This window comes from Typopeltis vanoorti, chromosome 23 (genome assembly GCF_054136105.1).
Source record: "Typopeltis vanoorti isolate ZY-2024b chromosome 23, IOZ_Tvanoo_1.0, whole genome shotgun sequence".
Lineage (NCBI taxonomy): Eukaryota > Metazoa > Arthropoda > Arachnida > Uropygi > Thelyphonidae > Typopeltis > Typopeltis vanoorti.
In genome coordinates, this window is record NC_143571.1 from 29,121,055 (window position 1) to 29,145,479 (window position 24,425).

The following is a 24,425-nucleotide window of genomic DNA, read 5'->3' on the forward strand; positions in this document are numbered from 1 at the left end:
TACCTTCTTCAGGGGCATATACTCCTAGTTAATTTAACTGTTATAATTCGATCATTTATTGTACTTTTGTATTCATTATCAATTAAAATGGCCACACCACTAGAAGCACTGATATGTTGATCCACTTCACTATATAGCATAGTAAAACTATCTATATCTTTTTTCCCTTTAATTTCTTTTTTTGTTTCTGTTATCATGGCCATATTAATATTTTTAGTTGTTTTATCAATTCTAATTCTAATTCCTTTGTTGCTTCTAAATATATCTTATACATTTGGGGGGGAGGGGAAGCCACATTAGCATTGTAATCACATCATGAAGCAACACTGCAACTTTCCTGATTTAAGGTGATGAAGTAATTGCATTTTTGAAATCTCACCCTCAACGGGTATAAACCAAAGATGATTAAAATTCTTGATACAGCTCCTTTAAATAAACAAGATTTCAAAAATGAAACATTATATTGCATCAAGAATGCTTCAAAGTTGCAATGTCGCTTCATGATTACAATGTTAGTTGCTTTTTCTTTGCTTTTTTCTTTTACATCCACCAAAACCTTTACATTTGTCTATCAAAAAATCAGGAGTTTACAAATTCAGTACTCTTGTAGCATTTGCTATGTAGGTCAGATTGGATGGTCTGGAGAAATATGCATGTCTGAACATGTAAAAGACATTGAGAAAAGAAGATGGCACAAATCAAGATTAGCCTTCCATACAAAGAAACACAGGCTAGACCACCAAGTGGCTTGGTAAGAAACAGAAATGCCATATATTGATCATAACTGTTTTAGAAGAAAGCTTAAAGAAGCTTTCTTCTAAAACAGTTATGAAATACTCATTATCCCCACACATTGAAATACTCATTATCCCCACACATTGAAAGAAAAATCAAGGTTTAATCCCAATACCAAGTTTGGTCTGCTTTCATCAAAAATCTGACAACTGCAGATCTGGAATATGACATATGGCATGACACAGAATGCATACATAGCAATTAATACGTTTTTTCCGGTTACTAAGTTTTGAAAACATTTGTTATGTGCAATTAATTTTTTTCTAGTGTTTTATACAAGACTTTTGCCCCTGATGATACAAATCCGACAACTTATGAAATTAGTCAGGTTATAGTGTTTATTTTATTAAATCTGTTTAATGTTTAGAAATATGTGGTCTCAATACCAAGAATTAAATGAAAAATAATGGCTTTCAAAGGACAAAACCCAATAAGTAAAATAGTGACAGGTATTAAAATATTAGAACAAGTTAATACTTTCAAATACCTAGAATGTGATTTATCATATGAAGATGAAAAAGATATAAAATATAAAATTTTGTTAAAGTAAATTGGCATAATAAATAATATATTTAAGCCTTTCCTAGCACAAAAACACACCAGAATCAGACTATATAATGTCTTGTCAAAACCAACTCTACTTATACGGAAGCAAAACATGGACCGTAAAAAGGAAAGATGAAAAAATAATTCAAATAGCAGAAATGAAATTTCCAAGAAAAACAGCTGGAAACCAAGGTGGGACCATCAAATAAATGAAGAAATTTTATAATCTCTCAATATAAAACTAATTAACTACTCTAAGTACATATAAACAACAATGGAGAACATCTAAATCAAATGGACAACAGCAGACTTAAAAATACTATACAGATATAAAATAAATGAAAAAGAAGAATTGGAAGACCAAGCAAATGATGACATGAGACTTGAACAGGCCAAACAGGTGCAAAATCAAAGATAGAAAGAAAGACAATAAAAAAAGTTAAATGACAGCAAAATTTCTAATTAGCTTTTCTATATTATTATTACAGGCTACTCCACAGAGTCCTTAGACTCAAAGGAGGCTCTAAACATCATTTATCCAACCATGTGCACAGTATCTATTACACTTTGCTATGAACTCATTCACAGTCATGGCACCCACAACAAACTCTGGCAACTATTTCACTCATTCACCACTCTTCAAGCAAAAAAACTAGTTCTAACACCCTTGCTCAGTTTCCAAGGATGTTTCCTACTACTGTTCTGAAAAATTTACTTTGTATTAATCTTGTTAAACCCTTCAGTAGTTTGTATGTCTCAATCATATCACCCCTTTTCTGCCTGTCAGGCTGTTTTTGCAACCAACAAATCTTCAATCTGTTCACATAAGGTTCATTCCATAGACCTGCTACCATCTTAGTTACTTGGTTACTACCTCTGGCTCCTCTCCACCTCTTCCTCATTGCCAAGAAACCCAGGTGACCAAATCTGCACATCAATAAAGAGAAATCATAACCTGCTTGTCTCTGCTCAAAGTATTCTTCAGTAACCAAGTAATCTGATGAGGTGTTTTAGCCATTTTTGTTATATGCCTTCTAAACTATAACTCCCTATCCACTAACACTTCCAAATCTCTGGCTTCAATTTCCTGGAGTACAGTTCCATCAATGTGGTATACAACTGGTAATCTTTTCACCCCAAAATGGAGTGAAAAGGACAAAACAAAAGGACTAACCTTACACTTTGCCACATTAAACTGACATCAATTCTCCTTTGCCCAGACTTCCAGTCTATCCAAATCATCCTGCAAAATTTTAACATTAATTGAACAGTCCCTCTCAAATCCTTTTCTATATCATTAATATAGAAATTAAACAGTAGCTGCAAAGAACAGAGCTCTGTGACATGCTACTAGTCACAGGCCTTCTTCTGGACTACTCCAGAATAAACTACTCCCTGATATATCTCCATCAAACACCCTCTTATCCACCTCACCAACCCATCCCCATATGCTGAAGTTTATTGATTAGAATTCCACGTGGTATCCTTTCAAAGTCCAGCAGTATCACTGTAAACCCATTACTTTTATCAAACTCAGCTGTAAGTATATTATAAAACATGAGCAAGTTACTGAAGCATGACCTATCCTTCACAAAACCATGTTGTCCCTACACAGTATCCATTTCTGTCTATCCATTCTTGTATTTTGCTCTTGACCAATTTCTCCAGTACCTTGACAACTCCTGATATGCTGATTGGTTAGTAATTTGTTACATCAGTCTTGGAGCCTCCTTTATGCAATGGAACTATGTTTCCCTCTTTTCATCCCCCTTGGGACTAACCCAGAGTAGAGACTTAGATTAAATGATGTGGCCAAAGGCACTGACAATTCCCTAGCACCTTCACGTAAAACTTTAGCTAGTATACTATCCAATCTACCGCTGTATTCATATTAAGGTTCTGCAATACATGCTAGGCACCTCCGTTTCATTTACCTTAGTTCCCATAAAAGTCTTTGCCTCTCTTGTTACTACAATATCTCCAACTGGATGATATACTCTTGCAAAGTGTTCACTTATTAATTCTAGTATTTTGACCGATTCAGTTACCTTCCTACCATCGGCATTCATTAAAATCATTCTACAATAAACAATCTTCCTTTTACTTGCAGCATATCGAAAGAACTGTTTGGGATTATCTTTGGCCTGCACTGCTAATTTCCTTTCATACTTTGCTTTTGCCTTTCACCTTTCTCCTTGAATTCCTTCCCCCCCTTTTTTTTTAGCTTCAGCTTAATGATATTCATCTATCTAACTCTGATTTGATTTACTCTCCTGACTCTAAGTATGCAGTCTGCCATCCCTCAAACACCCCTTTATCACTTGCACTATCAACATCCAACCCTTGCAGTTTCACATGACATGACACTGATCCAAGCAATCCCCTAAGCTTGTCATACTTATCAGCCCTGTAATTTCACATATACTCTTTTTTTAACTGAAAATTCCACACATTTAGCCACCTCCCAGGTCAAGCATATGATCACTCTCCCACCAATTGGTGGGAATGTGGTCATATTGGTTATAGACAAATTCTCAGAGACGATTACTAGATCGAGCACTCTCAAACCCCTAGTATATTCCATTGCATGCTGGCTCAGGTAATTATTCTTTAGGTAACTGCATAAATTTCATTTCCTTCTTCCCATATGTCCTCTCCTCCTTCCAATCTATCCTCCTCTAACTGAAATACCCCATAATAATTACCTGACTCCATTCACTGACCTTATTTGCCAATGCACACTATCTCCTATTATCTTTTCCATTCTCTATTCTACAGAAGCATCCAACTTTTGGTTGCAGTTCATTGGCCATCATCAATAACACTCCTCCCCATTACTTTCTCTGTATCCTCCCTGAACACACTATAACCTTCAAAATCTATCTCACTAACTATGAGGGTGGTCTAAAAAGTTCTCGTCCATAGATGGCAACATATACCGTATTTCCATAAGACGCACCTTTTCACATAGAAAAATCTACTGAAAATTAGGGTGTGTCTTATGGTAACATTAAAATACGAATCTTTACACTATACTGTAGCTGTTAATGAAGTTCAATTACTGGCGCAATATGTTAATTTTATTAACATATTGCAAAGTTATCTCGCTGCATGTGGGTGAAGCACTGATTCAGAGCGTCAATAGTCATTAGTGCGTAAACATATGCGCTTTTGTACGGTTCATGGTTCATTTGAATTATTTTTTATAAGTCGTTAAAATTTTTATCTTAAAATTAGAAAAAATGAGTGCAAAACAAAAAAGAAATTATGCAAAACAATATGGAAACAGAGCAGCAGAAAGACATTTTGGTCTACCACCAACAGAAAAAATGGTTCGTGAGTGGAGAAAACAAGAGGAACAATTAAAACTGCTATGTAAACAGAAGAAAACATTCTATTCACAGCTAGAAAAATGACCAGAATTAGAAGTACAAATGAAAAATTGGGTAACAAATCATTGAAACATGGGAATATCTGTTTCTATGAAAATGATAGGGGTGCTTAAGGGTCAAAGCCGTATAACTGAGAGGAGACCTCTACATAGCCTTTAAAGGAATGCGGAGAACCAACCAGGGCTTCTGACCTAATGTCCAATCCTCACCTTCTCGTGGTGCACCCTGTTGGGTATCTACTTGGATACTGAACAAAACGAGGATGTGCTGGCAATTTGGAATTTAGCCAACCAAATTGTATTCTTATTGATTAAATAAAAAATGATAGTAGGACATGACAAAATTTCATGCCGGCTAGGGCGTAGCCCGGTTAAACAAGGCCCCCGTTGTTTTTGCCAGGGAACCAGGTCGAACAGCGAAAAGTCAGCTACTGGAACAAATCTGAAAACAAACCCCAATTCAACATCACCAGAGTTAAAGATCGGTACTATCAACATAAGAAGCCTGAATGGCAAAGAAATGGAGCTAGCTGAGGAATTAGATAAGTACCAGATCGACACAATAGGGGTGGCAGAAACAAAAAAGACAAAAACTGGCGAGATCTTTCTGAGCAATAAATACTAAATGTTATATACAGGCAATGACAATCAAGGAAAAGAAGGGGTAGCCATATTATTCAACACAAAATACGAGACTAATCTTCTTGAATGGCAGTCAGTCTCAAGTAGAGTAATGTGGGCAAATATGAGAATGGGGAACTGGACAGTGAGACTTATTTGTGCCCATGGTCCCACAGAAGGTTCTACTAAGGTAGAAGTGGAGGAATTTTTTGAGGCTTAAGAAAAAGCAACTGACACAATGAAAAAGGAAAAGTTGGTCCTTGTTGGGGATCTAAATAGCAGAGTAGGAAATGATTGTGAGACATACAAAAATATTTTGGGAAAATTTGGAGAAAAGAGCAAAGCTAATAATAATGGCAAATATCTGTTGGATTTCTGCTCAGGACATGGACTGGTTATTACTAACACCATGTTCCAACATAAAAATGTGCACAAATTCACATGGAGAAAAGAGGCAAGGAATAAGAAAAGTCTCCTTGACTATTTTATTGTTGATAGTGATATTTTCTTCCTGGTGCAGGACACCAGAGTATACAGAGGATTTGAAATTGGAAGTGATCACTATTTAGTCTTGAGCAGGATAAAATTGAATTTCATATTGAAAAGAATAACATGTAAGAAAGTTTTAAAGAGAATAAAAGTTGAGCAGCTCTCAGATGTGAACTGCAGACTAAAATACACAAAGATTATTGAAGAAAAAATGAAAGAGTTTGAGAACAGGAATCAAACCTTTGAGATTCAGTGGCAAACTCTGAAAAAAACATTAATTGATTCTGCCAGAGAGGCATGTGGTGAGGTTGTCTGCAAGGATAAAAAAATCATAACTCCCTGGTGGACACAGGAAGTTAAAGAGGCAGTGAAGGAAAAGAAGAAAGCATATCAAAAGTTCCTGTCAAATAAGTCAGCTTGTGCTCTTAGAGAATACAGAGACAAATGCATGAATGCTAAACACTGTGTAAAACTAGCTAAACAAAAGTCATGGGAGAACGTTGGCAAGAATATAGAAAATAAATATCAAGAAGGTGGCAAAATATTCTGGAGGTTGTTGAAGAAGCTTAGGAATGGAGGAAAGAGTGCTGTAAAAGGAATTAGAAATGATAAAGGTGACATGAAAACTGGAGAAAAAGATATCCTTGAAGTATGGAGTAATTACTTTGAAAAACTACTAAATGAAACAAGAAGTGATGACAGCACAGTGGTAAAAAACACTGACCAGGCATGCAGTCAGGAATACATATCCATACTTGAAGTAGAAAAAGCCATCAAAGGCTTGAAATGTGGAAAGGCAGCAGGAGTAGATGATATTTGACCAGAAATGCTGAAGTATGGTGGTATAAAAGTCTTACAGTGGCTGCACTGCATAGTTCAGAAAGCCTGGACAGAGGGACGAATTCCTGATGATTGGAGTAGAGCTCTCATAGAACCCATATATAAAAAGGGAAATAAAACTGAATGTGAGAATTACAGAGGTATTTCCCCCTACTGAGTCTTCCTGGCAAGATCTATGCAAGTATACTTGAGAAATGGTTGAGAAGAATCGTGAAAGAAAAGCTTGGTGAAGAACAAGCTAGATTCAGGCCAAATAGAGGCTATCAGGATCAGATCTTCACTTTACGACAAATAGTCGAGAAAGCATGGGAATATAACAGAGATCTGTATTTAAGTTTTGTCGATTTGGAAAAGGCATATGACAAGGTGCCAAGAGAGAAGCTATTCAATACGCTACAGTTATATGGTGTCAATGGGGCATTATATCAAGCAATACTTAGTCTTTATTTGAGTTGTAAGTCAGCAGTTAGAATTGAAGGAAGTACAGGAAGATGGTTTAATGTTAAATCTGGTGTGAGACAAGGATGTACATTATCCCCTCTATTATTCATTATCTATATGGATCACATTATGAAGGAAAGTGGTATTAAACATGATGTCAAAATTGGAGATGTTAATGTCAGCTTTTTGCTTTATGCGAATGATGTTATACTTCTAAACAAATCTGCAAGATTCTCTGACTAAATTGAGTAGCTGTTGTAATAGATATGGTATGAAGGTCAGCAATAAAAAGACAAAGACAATGAAAATAGGCAGAATCATTGAAAATGTCAACTGTGTTGTGAATGGAGAACCTGTGGAACAAGTAAAACATTTCAGCTACTTTGGCACGATTTTTACTGAAGATGGTAAATTAAATATAGAAATAGACAACAGAATCAGCAAAGCTGGTATAGTAGGAAGTCAATTGAATAAATTCATATGGAATAAGAGAGAAATTAGTCGGAACACTAAATTAGCTGTATACAAGACAGTGTTCAAACCAGTTTTAACTTATGGATCTGAGAGCTAGGTCAGAAGTAAAACACTTGACCAAAGACTAGAGACCACAGATATGAGAGTCCTGAGAAAGATTATAGGCGTGAACAGATGGCATCAATGGCAGTATCATATTAAAAACGAGGATATTAGGAAAGAAATTGACATTGTCAACATCCAGGATGCGTTAGTAGAGCTAACCTCAGGTGGTATGGTCACTTAAATAGAATGGGAGAGGAAATATTAGCAAAACAAGTGTTCTCTACCAGGTTGGCAGCAAAACGACCCAGAGGAAGACCAAGATATAGGTGGATTGATACTGTACAAAGTGCCTTAGACGATAGAAATATAAGATCTGATAATGTTGGAGTCATGTAACAGGCTGATTTGGAGGAAAACTGCAGATAGGAAGTTAATAATGATGTAATTTTTTTCATGTAGTACTATCATATCCTGTACACCCCTTGAGGGTACATGGTAGGAATTTGATGATGAAAATTATAACTTTTGAAGCAAAACGATGGACAACTGCTAATGGAATTTTAGATTTTACCGGATCACTGTCTTAATGTTTTAAATTTATGAAAAGACACGGGTTATGCATGCATACAAAAACCACTCTAGCCCAAAAAATGCTGGCTGACTATGAAGCTAAAATTATAGAATTCCATAGATTTGTCATATCAGTGAGAAAGACATTTAACTTTTAGCTTAATCAAATTGCAACCATGGATGAAGTGCCTCTAAATTTTGATGTTCCTTTAAATCGGACAGTAGATTCAAAGGACATCAAATCAATAGTGATCAAAACAACAGGCCACGAAAAAACTCACTACACTGTAGTTTTAGCTTGTTGCGCAGATGGAACAAAACTACCCCCATGTTAATCTTCAAGAGAAAAACGTTACCAAGAGATGAAATTCTTCGCGACATTATTATCCACATTCAAGATGAAGGCTGGATGGACGAAACAGGAATGAAATTATGGATACAAAAGATATGGGCAAAATGACCAGGTGGTTTGTTTAAAAAGCCTACGATGTTACTGTGGGATCAATTCAGAGCACATAAAACAGAATCAACCAAGAAGCCAAAGAAATGAATATAGAATTAGCTGTCATTCCTAGAGGCCTTACAAGTCAATTACAACCCTTGGATGGATCTATTAATAAACCATTCAAAACTTTTATGTGGGAAGAGTGGAACAAATGGATGGCAAAGCCAAATCCTGATGTTACAGCAACAGGACTTATGAAACAGCCAACAATTTCAGAAGTATGTACCTGGGTGAAAAATTCATGGAAAGCTGTGAAAGAAGAGATGATTATAAAGTTATTTAAGAAATGTGGAATAAGTAATGCGATGGATGGTACTGAAGATGATGCAATTTTTGAAGGAAGTGACAACAATAGTTCAGACGAAAGTAATACGAATGGTGACATTAAAGAGACCAGTAAAGATGAACTGAATATTGCTAATACAAATGATTGTAACAATAAATAAAAATTAAGTAAGAATTTGTAAATGTCTTTATATAATAAAATATTTTTTTCTAAAAATCATCTCATAAATTTGGGGTGCATCTTATCGTCTGAAAAATACAGTATATATATTTTTTTAAGTTGATACATATGTCATAAGCATCTAAGTGAAATTGCAAGTCATTCTATCAAGTATTAAAATTAAAATCCTAAGATACTTAGGATGAAATATTTACAATTAAATAATTTTCACTGTGGTTTATACGTGCGTTTCTTTTAATGATGATTGCCCCACAGGTTTCGTTATTTAAAAAAAATTCTATCAAGTAGTTTGTTTTATACAGCTGTCTGAAGCAAAAGTGTTATCTGTATCCCTTGAAGTGGATAAAATTCAATATCCTGCAGTTATAAAATTCTTTGTAAAAGAAAGTTTAATGGCAAAAGAAATTCGAAGTTCATAAAAGTTTATGGGCACTCTTCTCCTTCGTTTTCAACAATTAAGAAATGGGCTGCCGAGTTTAAACGTGCCCGTACCAGCCTTGAAGATGATCCACGTGAAGGACATCAAAAAAGTGCAACACCACCAGAAATCATTGATCAAGTGCACGATATGGTACTGAGTAACCGGCAAGTCAAAGTGCATGAAATTGCTGAGATTATAGGCATTTCAAAAGAACATGTAGGATATATTTTGCAGAATGAAGAAGCTTTGCGCAAGATGGGTGCCATGCTTGTTCACAGCAGATCAAAAATGCACTTGCATGAAAATCTTTGAACAGTGCTTGGAGCGTTTTAACAAGAATAGAACTGATTTTGTGTGTCAATTTATTACTATGGATGTGACTTTGATTCACCATTACACACCAGAATCCAAACAGCAGTCAAAACTGTGAACAGAAGCTGGTTGTTCAGCACTAAAGAAGAAAAAGTTGGTTCCATCAGCAGGAAAGGTCATGGCATCGATGTTTTGGGATGCTAAAAGGCATTTTGTTTATTAATTATCTTGAAAAGGGTAAAACAATAACCGGGAAATATTCTGATCTTTTAACCAAAATAGATCAAAAAACTTTGTGAGAAAAGACCTGGTTCGCAGAAGAAAAAAATCGTCTTTCATAAGGAAATGCACCTGCCCACAAAGGTGTTTTGGCAATGGGAAAATTAAGGGATCTGCACTCTGAATTGTTGGAACATCCACCCTGTTCCCCAGATTTGGCTCCCTCTGACTTTTATCTCTTCCCGAAACCAAAACTCTTCGTCACTGGTCAGAGTTTTTCTTCAAATCAAGAGGTGATTGCAGCTGTAGAGGGGTATTTTTCAGATCTTACTGAGAACCAGTACATGGACGGGATAATGGCGCTGGAATAAATGTATTAGTCTTAAAGGAGATTATGTTGAAAAATAAAAATAATTTTGAAATTATAAATTAGTTTTTCATTGTTAGGCCAAGAACTTTTCAGACCACCCTTGTATATCATCTTCTGTCAGCCATGTCTCAGTAATGCAAATAATCTTTGGCCAGAATGAATTAAACAAACCAATGCCAAAAATCCCCCCCTCCTGTATCAAATGGGTAAAAGCCCCTTAGGCCCAGTGCTATCCTGAAGCTTTATACTAACTTAGGTGTTTTATACACATTCTTAAACTTACCTGCCTCACTGATGTCTGCATATCCACTCAACAGCTCCCCCCCCCCAAAAAAAAAGCTCTAGTTTCCCTGATTTTGCACATCCACTTTCATTTCATTTCATTCAACAACACTTTTTCCAGACTCTGAACACCAAAATCTATTCAGATGTAAACTATCCTTCTTGTATAAGTCCTTTCGCCTATCAAACTCGCTCTACACATCCACAAACTAAAAAATCTGTCAGGCTGGATATATTAGCATAAAAAAAGTGTAGAAGTAATCTGAGAGAATCTTACAAGATGCATTTTATGGTTCATTCTACAGTTAGGCACAAAAGCCAATTTAAATCAAAACTGAAACCTGACATTTTTTTGCAAAGAACCCATCAAACAGTCAGTCAGAGTAAGTCTAGAATGGATATACTTACAGTATATTGCATTGGAACCATCCATCTGAAGATTAATCATCCAGTAATCATCCATCTGAAGATTAATCAATTATGATTTATTACTTTTTTATCCTCCTCAAAAAATAACTGTCAACGAATAACCAAAAGGATCTTTGGCTGATGATATATTATTGTGTCATCTGAGTTATCAAATTACAAGATTTTTTTTTTTTTTTTTGCATGCATTTCTAAATGATCATGTTACACTAAATATGCAAAAACTTCTTTTTTTTTTAGTAATTTCAAGTGAATATTTTATCAATATAAATTATATTCATAAATATACTTCAAATAATAAAAAATAAATGGAATTACATTCAATGAAGGAAAATTGATTTTGCACTTACTAATAATGGTCCTGGTATATCATGTTTGCAAACATGATCCAAAGGAACACCAAATTTGACTCTGAAAATATGCGAATTTCAAAACTGAACTTTTTCATTTTATTTCTTCTTTTTCATTCATAAAAATATACAGAAATGGAAATTATCACATAAGACCGGCATTAATTATGTTTATTATTATTAATTAATTATATCACATAACATTGGTAATCTCTCTGTGTGTGTGTTTCCTCTCTTCAAGTAATGTTATTACTACTGATGGTTACAAATATGAAAACATGTGCTAATAAATTGAAACAGATAAACAACATAATGTATGTTTATTCAATGCAGATCCTTTTTGGCCTTGAGACCATCTTCCATGTTCCATTAATAAATAAAAGATCCACATGATATGACATATGAAACACTGCAGGTAGTGAACTTCAATTGCTATTGGAGTTCAAATCAGCAGAATAACTGATCAAATGGATAACATTTCCGCTCTCCAACCAACAAGCTATGGATTGAAATTCAGCATAGACAAAACTGTTTGTGAATGTCTTCAAGTGGTATATGATTTATCACTTGTGTCATACCACTACCCTACTTACTGGATAAAGCGATTTGATAAAGTTTTATCCTTGGTTCAAAAGCTGGATTTCCAGAAAATCTAATCCTTGGCCTAACTAGACCAGCTTCTAAAAATGTACTATAAGTTTCCTGTCTTTGAGTGAAATTGGCATTAAAAAAAAAATCATGAGAGTGAATTACATCCCAAAAATTGAGAAAGTGTGAAATAATTATTCCTATTTAAATTTGGTTTGTTGCAGAACTTCACAGTATTTTGAATGCCAACCATTAAAATGGAATGAATGCAGATTTAATGATAGTCAATTTTTGCTGTAAAAGTGTTTTTGTGATGGTACTTTACTTCTACATCAGATAGTGATCAGAATGAGAATTGATTGGTTTATTTCCCTTTGTTCATTTTCTTCTTTAAAGGCATTTCTCATATAATATGGCCATAACCTTACTAAATAAGATATCCAATCAAGCATAAATATTATTTTATTAGTATGATTTTCATTTAATTATCAAGGGCATCATCAGTACATGTAAAAAGCTAATCAAACAATAACTGACAATTCCAAAAGGCACCATCTAAGTAGATAATGTAAGGTCATTAAATTTCTTAACCTATTAAAATAAATAAATAAAAACTCTCCAGTGAATTCTATGTCTAGTTCTGATAGCATGCTCTGTATTCAGACTTAAGGTATTGAATATAAGACTTGTGTTCTAGCTGAGTAAAAGCAGATCTTCCAGTTGACAGAAATAAGATAACTTATTTCTGTCAACTGGAATAATTGAGATGTGAAAGCTTGTTATAAGAATTCTTTCATCAAAAGAGCTCTGAGCAGTTTTGGTATCTCTAGTTCTTCAAATACAGAAGAAATAACTTATTTCTATCCCTTATGTGCAAGGCATTAGTGAACACATAGCAAAAGTTTTAAAATCACTAAATATTTTTGCCTTTTGCTCCATCAGAAAAATCTCCACCTCTCACTTCTCCAAAGGACAAGCTTCCACGTCTCAATTATCAAGGTGTCTACCAGATTCCTTGCTCTTGTGGGTTATCTTATTTCGGACAAAGAGCAAGATCTGCTTTCATTCAGCTAGAAGAACATAAGTCTTATATTCAATACCTTGAGCCTGAATAGTCTGGACTTGCTGAGCATGCTATCAAAAGTAGACAGAGTTCAATGGAACAAGACAAGAGATTTACAAAAGTCAGTTCCTCATGGAATGGCTTTATAAAGAAACATGTGAAACTTTAGTTCACTCTCCTAACTTAAACAGATCCGATGGACTATGTCTATTCCCTCTGTGGGAGATAGGAAAGATTAGCTGATTTAAAATGTACTAACATTATTTTTTTTATTTAACTTTATATACACACACATTTTTGTATTTATTTTAATTTAATTTATTTATTTTCAATAAATATATTATTATTTTTAATTATCTCACATAAACTACTTAGGTAGCATCTTTTGGAATTGTCAGTTATTGTTCCATTAGCTTTTGACATGTACTGAAGATGCCTTTGATACTTAGGTGAAAATGATACTAATAAAATAATATTTTATGAGAGTTTATTCTGGTATTATAATTTATTTAAATACCAACACCTCTGAATTAGAATCAGGCTATGAGAAATTATGAAGTATAACACTCATTAATTTAGAAGTGTTGGTATTAAAAAAAATTATAATACCCGAATAAACTCTCATTTGTGTTCAAATCTGAACATGTACACGACATGTAAAAACAATTAAATATTGCTCTTTCTAAAGTTTTACATGTGGTTCCTGACTGTCAAATACTAACTAAAAAGGTATTCGATTGGAATTTTCTTAACATTTAAGAACTGTGTGTGCATGTGTGTCACTTGATAATATTGAAGAAAAATTTCTTTCACATTAGTAAACTTTCTGAATTTGCTATCAATGTTGAATACTTCAAATGTCAAAATAAATCATATAAGCAGAAAATAATATATTAATATTCTTTTTGAAGAGCCGTGGACTCAATATTAATGAACTCCTTCCTAATGAATACCTCATGGGGAAGATTGTTTCAGAGCAAAGAGATGAAATAAGAGCTTGAGAGAAGCAGGTTCAGTAGGTTAGCAGAAGAGCTAAAATGAACATTATACAGCTGCTCATATTACTATACCTCTAGTATAAATGTGAGAAATAGATACAATTTATTGTAAGTAGCCCATGGAAACAGTAAAGACCAAAGAAGACTTGAAAAAACCACTCGTCTGCTCATCCTCGACTAGTGAGAATGTTTAGGTGACAAGTATTTAAAAAAAAACATTTAGTTTAATCTTCAGTTTTATTTCTATAATGCTGATTCTATGACATTTTATGTAAAGAAGTTTTTTCAGGTAGTTATAAATTAATAAAATTAAAATTAATAATAAAATGCCGAGAAATTATTTCTAATTTAATATTTTCCACATGTAAGCAAACAAAGTTTGCACATGAAGTATCTTCATGACTAGGCCACTTATATATAACAGCTAATGACTAACATTAGCTTCATTTAGAGAGCTGTTGCACAAACTGAATAACAATTCAGCGACAGGGACTGATGGGATATGAGCAAGAGTGCTAAAAGAGTATTCAGCTGAACTGACTATTCCTTTGACCAGGCTATATCATATGAGTTACAGAACAGGGAAGATTCCACAGGAATGGGAAGAACGTATGGTAATCCCATTGCACAAGGATAGTGTAAATACTGATGTATCCAACTATCAACCAATCAGTATCTCAGGAGTGATGGTGAAGATTTTGGAAAAATTGGTTAGGGCTCGCATTCAGAAATGGGTTGACAGTGAATCTCTACTTTGCAATGAACAGCACAAGTTTACTAAGGGAAGGTCATGTTTTAGCAGTTTGCTCACATTCTATAATAATGTTACCACTGAACTAGACAAGGAGAATGGACACCATGATACTTTTGGATTTTGCTAATGCTTTTGACAGAATACAGTTGCATAAATTGGAGAATGTGGGTTTGTATTATAAAATATTAGCATGGATAAGAGGATGGTTGACTGACATGTCAAAGAGTGGTTTAACAGGGATTTGGTTTAGTTTATAATTTAATTGGCACAAAAACTACAAAGGTCATACTGTGCCATACTAAGGCTACAACTATACATAAGCAGTTAAAGAAAATTGTAAACAATATGCCTGTACAAAAATTAGGTTCCACAAAGCAGCATCTACATAGAAACAGAATTGCTGCAGAGGGCACAGCAACACACAAGGTTAAAGGTTAGAGTCGTACAAAAATTGTCAACATTACAAGTTAAATAAACAAAATGCATGTATAAGACACCAAGCCAAGGAATGCCGTATCTACATACAGTTAAAATTATAACAGATGTTTTTACAGCCATACATAAATAGGCAAGGATTATACAACATGCATGCATAAAAATAAAATTTGGCAATGTGATATCTACATATAACTTGGTTGGTGAGGGCAGCTAAAGAGAGCTATGAACAGCAGTTAGCTTCTTCTTCTTATTGTGCTATCTTCTATCGAAGGTCAGCGACCATCTTGGCGAACAAACTGCGCTCTTGTGCTAATCTGAGCAGTTGTGCACTGCTTTTTTCTGTCCATGTCTTGATGTTGTCAAACCATGATATTCTTTTTCTTCCTCTAGTTCCTTTGCTACCAATTCTTCCTATCAAAATAGTTTGTAGAAGTTGGTATTTGCTGTTTCTCATGATGTGGCCAAGATATGATGTTTTTCGTTTCTTGATTATTTGTACAAGATGTTTAGCTTTGCCAATGGATTTTAAGACATCTTCATTGGCAATTTTTTCTGTCCATGATATCTTTAGCATTCTTCTGTATAGCCACATCTCAAAGGCTTCGATTTTCTTGATGGTTGTCGCCTTCAATGTCCATGTTTCAACTCCATAGAGCAGAATAGACCACACAGCATTTCAGCATTCGGCATCTGACTTCCATGTTTAGGTCTTTATTGCAGAATAGTGTTCTCATTTTCATGAAGGACTACCGTGCAACTTCAATCCTTGTCTTTATATCTATTTCTGGATCCCACCGTTCATTAAGCCAGCAACCAAGATATTCATATCTTGACACTTGATCAATATTTTTCCATTGAGTGTCAGTTTCATTGATGAGGCTGGATGTTTGCTGATGATCATGTATTTTGTCTTGTTGATGTTTATATTTATTCCCATTCTTCGGCTTTCTATGTATACTCTGTCAATGAGTTTTTGGAGATCCATAATATTATCTGCAATTAGCACGGTGTCATCTGCATACCGAAGGTTGTTAACAATCTTTCCATTTATCGTGATTCCCTCTGAACATTCTTCCAATGCTTTTTTAAAGATTACCTCTGCATATATGTTGAACAGGAGTGGTGAGAGCACACATCCTTGTCTCACTCCTCTTTTGATGTTAATATCACTGGTGGTAATGTTGTCTAATTGAACAGTAGCTGACTGTGGTATCTACATATAACTTGGTTGGTGAGGGCAGCTAAAGAGAACTATGAACAGCAGTTAGCTAATGAAGCCAAAAAGAATCCTAAGGAGTTCTTTCGATATGTAGCCAGCAAAAGAAAGAATGATTATGGAGGGATGACATTGATAGGAGAAAATGGTATAAAGACAGCTGTTGCAGAAGGTGTGGTGGAGATACTTAATGAGCAGTTCATAAAGGTCTTGCAATCTTGTGAATGTGACTTCATGGAAAGATTGAGAGCAGTTGATGAAGGGGAAGAGAGACTGACTGTAAGTGAGCAAGAGGTGTATGGGGAGTTGAGCAAACTAGATGTAAATAAGGCTGTGGGACTTGATAATATATTACCATGTATTCTGAAGGAATATGCCAGGGAGTTGACACCAGTCTTGACATATTTTTTTAATACGAGTCTTGCACTTGGTCTAGTTCCTAAGGAGTGGAAGGAGGGAGATTGTGCCACTTCATAAGGTGATCGAACTCAAGCATCAAACTATAGGCCTATCTGTGTGTCAGGTGTTGTAGTTAAGTTGTTGGAGAAGCTTGTGAGAACTAGGATCCAGAATTGGGTTGACAACAATGGTATTATCTTTGATGGACAGAATGGATTTGCTAAAGGGGGGGGGGTCATGTTTTAGTAATCTACTTATTTATTACAATAAGGTGACTGCTTCCTTGGACAGAGGAGAAGGATGCACAGTAATATATACTTAGATTTTGCAAAGGCTTTTGATAAGTTGATAGTCAAACTGGAGTGGATGGGGTTGAATATTAGATTGGAGACTGGCCATCTGATAGGTATCAACAAGTTGTGTATAGGTAAACGATATCCAGGAAAAGGAATACTAGTGGTGTGCCTGAGGGGTCTGTTTTAGGGCCACTGCTGTTGAACTTGTATCAATGATATTGGTGAAGATATTCAGTTGTTTGCAGATGATGCAAAGTCAGGACGAACCATGAAGAGTAGAGAGGATGTTGTGGCCTTACAAGAAGACTTGAATAAATTGAGTGACTGGGAATGGGAATGCGAGTTAAATGTTGCAAAATGTAAGGTTTTAAAATTTGGAAAACAAAAATAGGATGCAGAATTTATGCTTGGTGAGGATATATTGTCAGAGATGGAGGAAATAAGAGATCTGGAGGTGATAGTAGTTAAGGATCTGAAATTTAGAGGACACATAGCCAAAATTGTAAAGACAACACAAAGACTTCTGGGAATGATGCAGAGGACACCGACATGTAGAAGTAGGGAGATTCTTGTTCCATTGTATAAGGCTTTGATTAGGCCACACGTGGACTACTGTGCCCAGATTTGGTCACCTGGTTTTCAGAAGGATGAAGAGATGTTGGAGAGGGTCCAGACGTGACTGACTAAGGTAGTTTCTGACCTCTGCAATGTCAAGTATGAGGAAAGATTGAGAAGATGCAACTTGCAGAGTCTAGTGGACAGGAGGAGGCGAGATATGATAAAGACCTACAAGTTATTAAAGGGTTGTTATAGGATCAATGCTGGAGAGGTTCTACAGAAAATAGTGGGAGATCAGGGGAGAACCAGAGGTCATCTCTGGAAGCTGTATAAGGAGGGTGTGAGTAGGGGAGTGAGAAGCAGATTTTTTTCATGCAGAGTTGTGAATGATTGGAATGCTTTGCCTGAGAGTGTGGTGTCTGCAGAGAATTTGAGTGTATTTAAAGCACAGTATGATGTGCTGTGTGTTGGATAAAAGGACCTCCTAGATGAGTCTTTAACTCCATGGTCTTGGTTAATAATAATATAAACAAAATTACAAGAAGGTTACACAAATATACAAGGTATCCTACAACAATACATAATTAGTCAAAAAAAAAAAAATACATAACACATATGCACAAAAGTTAAGATGGGCAATGCAGTATTTACATATAAACAAATTACTGCAGCATTTAAGGCAGTATATAATTAGACAATATAAGTTAATAAACAAAATGCATGTACAACACCAAGCCAAGGAATGCAGTATCTACATATAAGATTACAACAAATGTTATTACAGTAATAAATAATGTTAAACAGAAATTATTATACAATATGTATGCATAAAAATTAAGTTTAGCAGTGTGGTATTTACTTAACAAAATTACAACAAGGTAACACAAGGCTACAGAAATACATGATTGGTCAGAAATTAAACTAATGAATAATATATACATTAGTACAAAACTCAATACATTAGTACAAAACATTAGTACAAACATAAACATCACAAAACATTACATATTTTGTAATATATATATATACAAAAGTTAAGTGAAGCAATACAGTCTTTACATATAAACAAAATTTTGCATAATTAATTCTTCGTAAAAAATTAAAAACATCATGCAATATCTGCCTGAGTGAATATGGTCTGGCCAGGTAGGCAAAAATTTCATTCCTCTCTCGTCTAAAGTGCTGGCACTCTACCAGTATATGATAAATAGTGAGATGGGTATTGCAATTTTCACATGGGAGGGTGATTAGCTCTCAGTAAATAAGAATGTGTAAGATGACTGTGACCTATGCGGAGCCTAGTGAGAACAACTTCCTCTCTTCTCTTTATTCGTTGACTAGAATGCCAATGCTTAATTTCAGGTTTAATGTCATAATTTGTTTGTTAATGCTTCCTGCCATGATGACTGCCATTGAACAATTATCTTTGATCATATAAATTGTCTGTAGTCTGTATATGGTACTGTCAAACAGTATGTGGAGAAAGTTTAAGCTGATTTAGCAGCTGCAACTGCAGCCTCATTTCCCTTAATTCCAATGTGGCTGGGACAGTACAACTGAAAATCAAAATTAAGGATTGTCATTTTGTGAAACAAGTGTAACACCTCAAAGTACTGGATGTGAATTATACATAGGAGAGGAGATAACCTGTAAAGAGCTCAATGAGTCTGTATAAACTATACACTTTTGGTAGCAGTTTTTTTTGGTAGCACATTTTTCATCTCTATTCATTAAATTATTTATTCATTAGTCCCGATTAAATGCTATTTATTTGTATTTTAGAGTTTCGTGAAAAAAAGAAAACCCAAAAACGAAACACCTAGGTTTTGAAGAGTTTTTTTAGGCAACCCAGTGCCGGGTCGTGACCCACCATTTGGGAAATGCTGCCAAAGAGTATTGTGACCATTAAAGTCATCCATCAAAAATATGGGTTCAGGCAGTTGCGAGATAAGGTTATCAAGATCAATTTCATTTAACTCAATACTTGGTGGCGAGATAAGGTTATCAAGATCAATTTCATTTAACTCTACACGTATTCATGTAACTCAATACTTGGTGGTAAATAAATTGAACATACAATAATAAGAAATCCCACGGAGAAGCGAATCGCTACTGCTTCCAGAGAAGCATTAATAATTCCAGAGAAGAATTATTAAGTTGGACTTGATGGAAAGGAATATGACTGCCCACTAGGATAGCTACTCCTCTATGAGCAAGACCACCTCGAGTTCTATCCTTGTGTACAACAGTGAAATTCCTAAAGGCAGAGTCCTCATTGGGTCTTAAATACATTTCCTGTAGACAGAAACAGAAAGGTTTGTGTTTCTGTAACAAAATCTTGATATCATCGATATTCTGGCAAAATCCACGACAGTTCCATTGTACAAATTTTCCTATTGTTTTGGTTTTATAGACTTGTCTGGTTTTCAGGAAGTTGAGGGCTTACCTTTGTCATATTTATATTTATGAAGTGTTTTGAGGAAGTATGGATGGCCAGTGTCCATCTCTTCCTCTGGTAGAGTATACAATACGTTTGATGTGTTAGGGTTAGTTGGTAAGTTTAGTTTACTTTCGCTGGGTACTGAAGTATCCATTTTTTCTGTGGAAGTATCTGGTGGTTTATCTTTAAGTGATATCTTTGACATAATTTTTTTTTGCCAAGTGGGTTTTCATTGAGTGGATCGTTTCTGGAGTAAGGCCATAGGTCATGTGATTGATGGGCTCAACAGAGAATTTTTTTTTTTTATCACTAGATGGCAGGCTAAGAAAAAAGATTAGTTAACAATGTAGATGTAATTTAGCTGTATAGAGTGCAACAGCATGTAGCTTGGTTCTTATACACATGTATCCTTCTGATGATGACCACAATACAGGAGTCAAAACGTGAAGTTATTATTAATCAGTAAAATAATCTTTCCAACAGGTGTTTTGTGTCCCTAAATTCATAAATATGAATGCTGATCACCGTGTAACCATTGACTAGCCTTTTTGAAACGATATAGAGACAGCAACTTAATACCCAACTGCATTAAACTAAAGAAGAAATTTACATCAGCTAAAGCGCTCCATATCTATGCCAGGCTAGAAAAAGCATTGTTAAGAGAACAGATCCACGAGGCATGAAAGAACTTAGCATTTCCCAATCCAAAGTGTTACAACTAAAATTTGAACTATCCAGTTACGTTAATCCAGAAATTTCGGATATTCTGAACAAGATCATAGACGACTCAGCCAAGCACCTATTAGTCAAAAACAAAGAACAATTAATAACAAAGTTTCAAACATTAAAACTACAGAAAAGCACAAGACAATTACGACGCCATAACGAAAGGAGCAGCCATTCACCCACAAACGCACTTAGGAGCAACCAACCACCATCGGACCACTGTCTGGTTATCAACCAATCGGATTATAACCTCACCCAAGGTGAACTCTAGCTACTAGAGAAAGGTTTAAATTACGCCACTGCTCCGAGGTCAGTAAATAAACTAGATATAAACTATCATATCGAGAGAGGTTTAAGATCCCTCCCCGCCAATTTAGCTGACACAATACAGATGGAAACTGCCTGTTTACTAAATTCAACCAAAAAATTAAGCAGCAACAACCTAAACAAAGCAGAAAAACTGGCCCTCAAATCCCTAAAAAATAACCGTGACATTATTATCACAAAAGCAGATAAAGGGAATGCCGCTGTTGTTTTAGATCGGACAATCTACATAGAAAAAATGAACCGTTTGGTATCGAACCACAACACCTACCAAATGGTAAATTACAACCCCACACAACGCAACAAAAAGAAAACAGGATAATGGCGCTGGAATAAATGTATTAGTCTTAAGGGAGAAGAATAAAAAATTATGTTGAAACATAAAAATAATTTTGAAATTATAAATTAGTGTTTTCATTGTCAGGTCGAGAACTTTTCAGACCACCCTCATATTCTTTGGGACAGTCCACTCATATGATTGCAACCATCAGCTCTTCAAAAAAATCTCTATCTCTCTCACACACACACACACACACAGCTTACCCTTACCTGGCCCTGTCATAGGTCTTGGGACTTCTCATGTGTAGAGCTGATGAAAATTAACAGAATAAAAACCTACTTTGTAAGTTATAAACTCATAAAAGAGGGTTCTTTTACAATTTTTATTATTATTTTTTTTTTGTTCACTATCACTTATTCAACAAGTTTTATCCTTTAATTTTAGGGGCTCTCTTAAGAGTTTATAACTTATAAAGTAGATTTTTATTCTGTTCCACCATAATCAACTTTAAAAATGCTATATAGGTTTTAAATACTGTTCATTATTGTTTACTCAACTAAAGTTGATTCTACTATACACTGTTTTTACTCAACTATACTTTTATATGTGCACAATAAAGAGATGAAGCAATAAAGATCGATTATCACACTAACTACAACCTTTAAAGTTGTATTTTCCAAGATTATCCCTAGATATATATCAATGACTCAACTATTCCAACCTTAAATGTTCATTAACTTAACTCAGAAAGTAGCCGATTCCATATAGCTATAAACTCTAACTTCTGTAACTATTTGAAAGTAGCCTTTAGGAAGATTGCTTAGAAGAGGTCCATTAAATATTACGTTTACCACCTAGTTGTAGATAATCAAATAGGAGCAACATGAAATTCATGTTGAGAAAACCAAATAGAAAAGTGCTTATTACCTTAACAAACTGCTGACCTTACCAAAAGGAACTATCAAGATCCACACGAAGTTATTTGATTTCTTGGGAATTTGTCAATACTGCAAATACATTTGTTACACTATATTTATATAAAATGTAGTGTGCTGTGCATTATAGGCTACTAAGGCAATTGATAAGAAGTCAACAGCCATGCCTGTGAATTCCATGTCTGCTTTAATTTACTTCAAATATTACATTCTGAATTCAAAATAATAAAGGAGGAAATAGAAAAGCATCAAGATTTACCTAAACATGGCATACCATAGTAAAGAAAGGTTTAGTTAACAAGAAAGGCCAGGTTATGTTAGCCATTATCAAGTGATCCCTTGATAGTAGTTAACATATGGATTCCATAGCTGAAATTATGATTTTTTAAATAACAAGCATTAGAAGCATTTAAATTTAATTAAAAAAAAAAAAAAAGCTCCAACTTAACACCTAGAACAAGAATAAACCCAACATCAGAAGAACTGAAGATAGGAACCATCAATACAAGGAGTATTAATGGAAAAGAAATCTAACTTGCAGAAGAACTGGCATTACTAAGACAAAGAAGACAAAAACAGGTAAGATCTTATTAAATAATAAGTATAGGATGTTATTTTCAGGCAATAGCATTCAACACCAAACATGAAGATAAACGTTTTGATTGGAAAGCAGTTTCAAGTAGAATTACATGTGCAAACTTCAAAATAAGAGGGAATGGATGATTAAACTTATTTGTGCCTATGGTCCTACAGAAGTTTCTTCTTAAGAAGAAGTGGAGGAATTTTTTGAATCATTAGAACAGGTAGCTGACAAAGAAAATGGAAAAAAGTGGTCCTTATTATCCCACCAGGCATATAGGAACATTTTGAAAAAAAATGGAGAAAATGACAAAGCTAATAATAATAGTAAGTATTTAATGGACTCCTGCTCAGGACACTGACTAGTCATCACTAATACCATGTTTCAACATAAAGATGTATACAAGTCCACATGGAGAGAAGACACAAGAAATAAAAGCCTCATTGACTATGTCACTGTTGATAGTCATATCATCATGCTCGTTCAGGATACAGGAGTGTACAGAGAATTTGAAATGACCATTACTTAGTACTAAGCAGGATGAAAATGGATATCACATTGAAAAGAACAGTATGTAACAAAATATTAAAAAGAATTAAACCTGAGCAGCTTTTACAAATCAACTGTAGACTCGAATATACAAACATTATTGAAGAAATAAAATGAAACAAATTGAAAACAAGAACCAAACCTTGGAGTCTCAGTGGCAAACTTTGAAAAACACACTGATTCATTCAACCAGAGAACTATATGGTGAAATTGTCTGCAAGGACAGAAAAATAAGAACACCATGGTGCAGTGGTGTAGCTAGAGCTTTTGCCGCCCGGGGCGGTCTCTGAGTTTGCTGCCCCTCTAAATACACACCAAAAATACTACAAAAAGTCAAAACGACATATAGGTAAATAAATTAAAACACTGTTTATTTTTGAAGTAAAATTTTAATTTCAACATTCTAAAATATTATTTTTCTTGCTTTTCTGTTAGCAAAATCAACGACATTGGCAAAGTCTATTTCACAGTAATGTAGGTAATTCTTAATCAATTTTATTTAGAAAAACTCCTCTCACAAGTAGCAACACTTACAGCAATTGTGAGGAAAATTCGCAGTAGTATTACAATATTTGAAAACAAGCTCTCGAGACTGTTTTTTTTTAGAATTAACAACAAAAGTTCAAAGTGCCGCCCTAGGCAGACCATCCCCCCCTAGCTATGCCTCTGCCTTGGTGGATACCAGTTAAAGAAGCAGCCTTGGAAAAGAAGAAAGCAT

At 34.8% G+C, this 24,425-nt stretch overlaps 1 protein-coding gene across 4 annotated transcripts in view; it reads right to left on the reverse strand.

The window, feature by feature from the left end:
- RhoGAP71E (Rho GTPase activating protein at 71E) overlaps window positions 1–24,425 on the reverse strand; it is a 282,250-nt gene that overhangs the window by 213,663 nt on the left and 44,162 nt on the right. For all 4 annotated transcript variants that reach the window (XM_090412909.1, XM_090412911.1, XM_090412910.1 and 1 more), the window contains exon 3: window positions 11,564–11,624. In XM_090412909.1, the coding sequence (XP_090269035.1) occupies window positions 11,564–11,624 (61 nt within the window). The remainder of the gene's footprint in view (window positions 1–11,563; window positions 11,625–24,425) is intronic.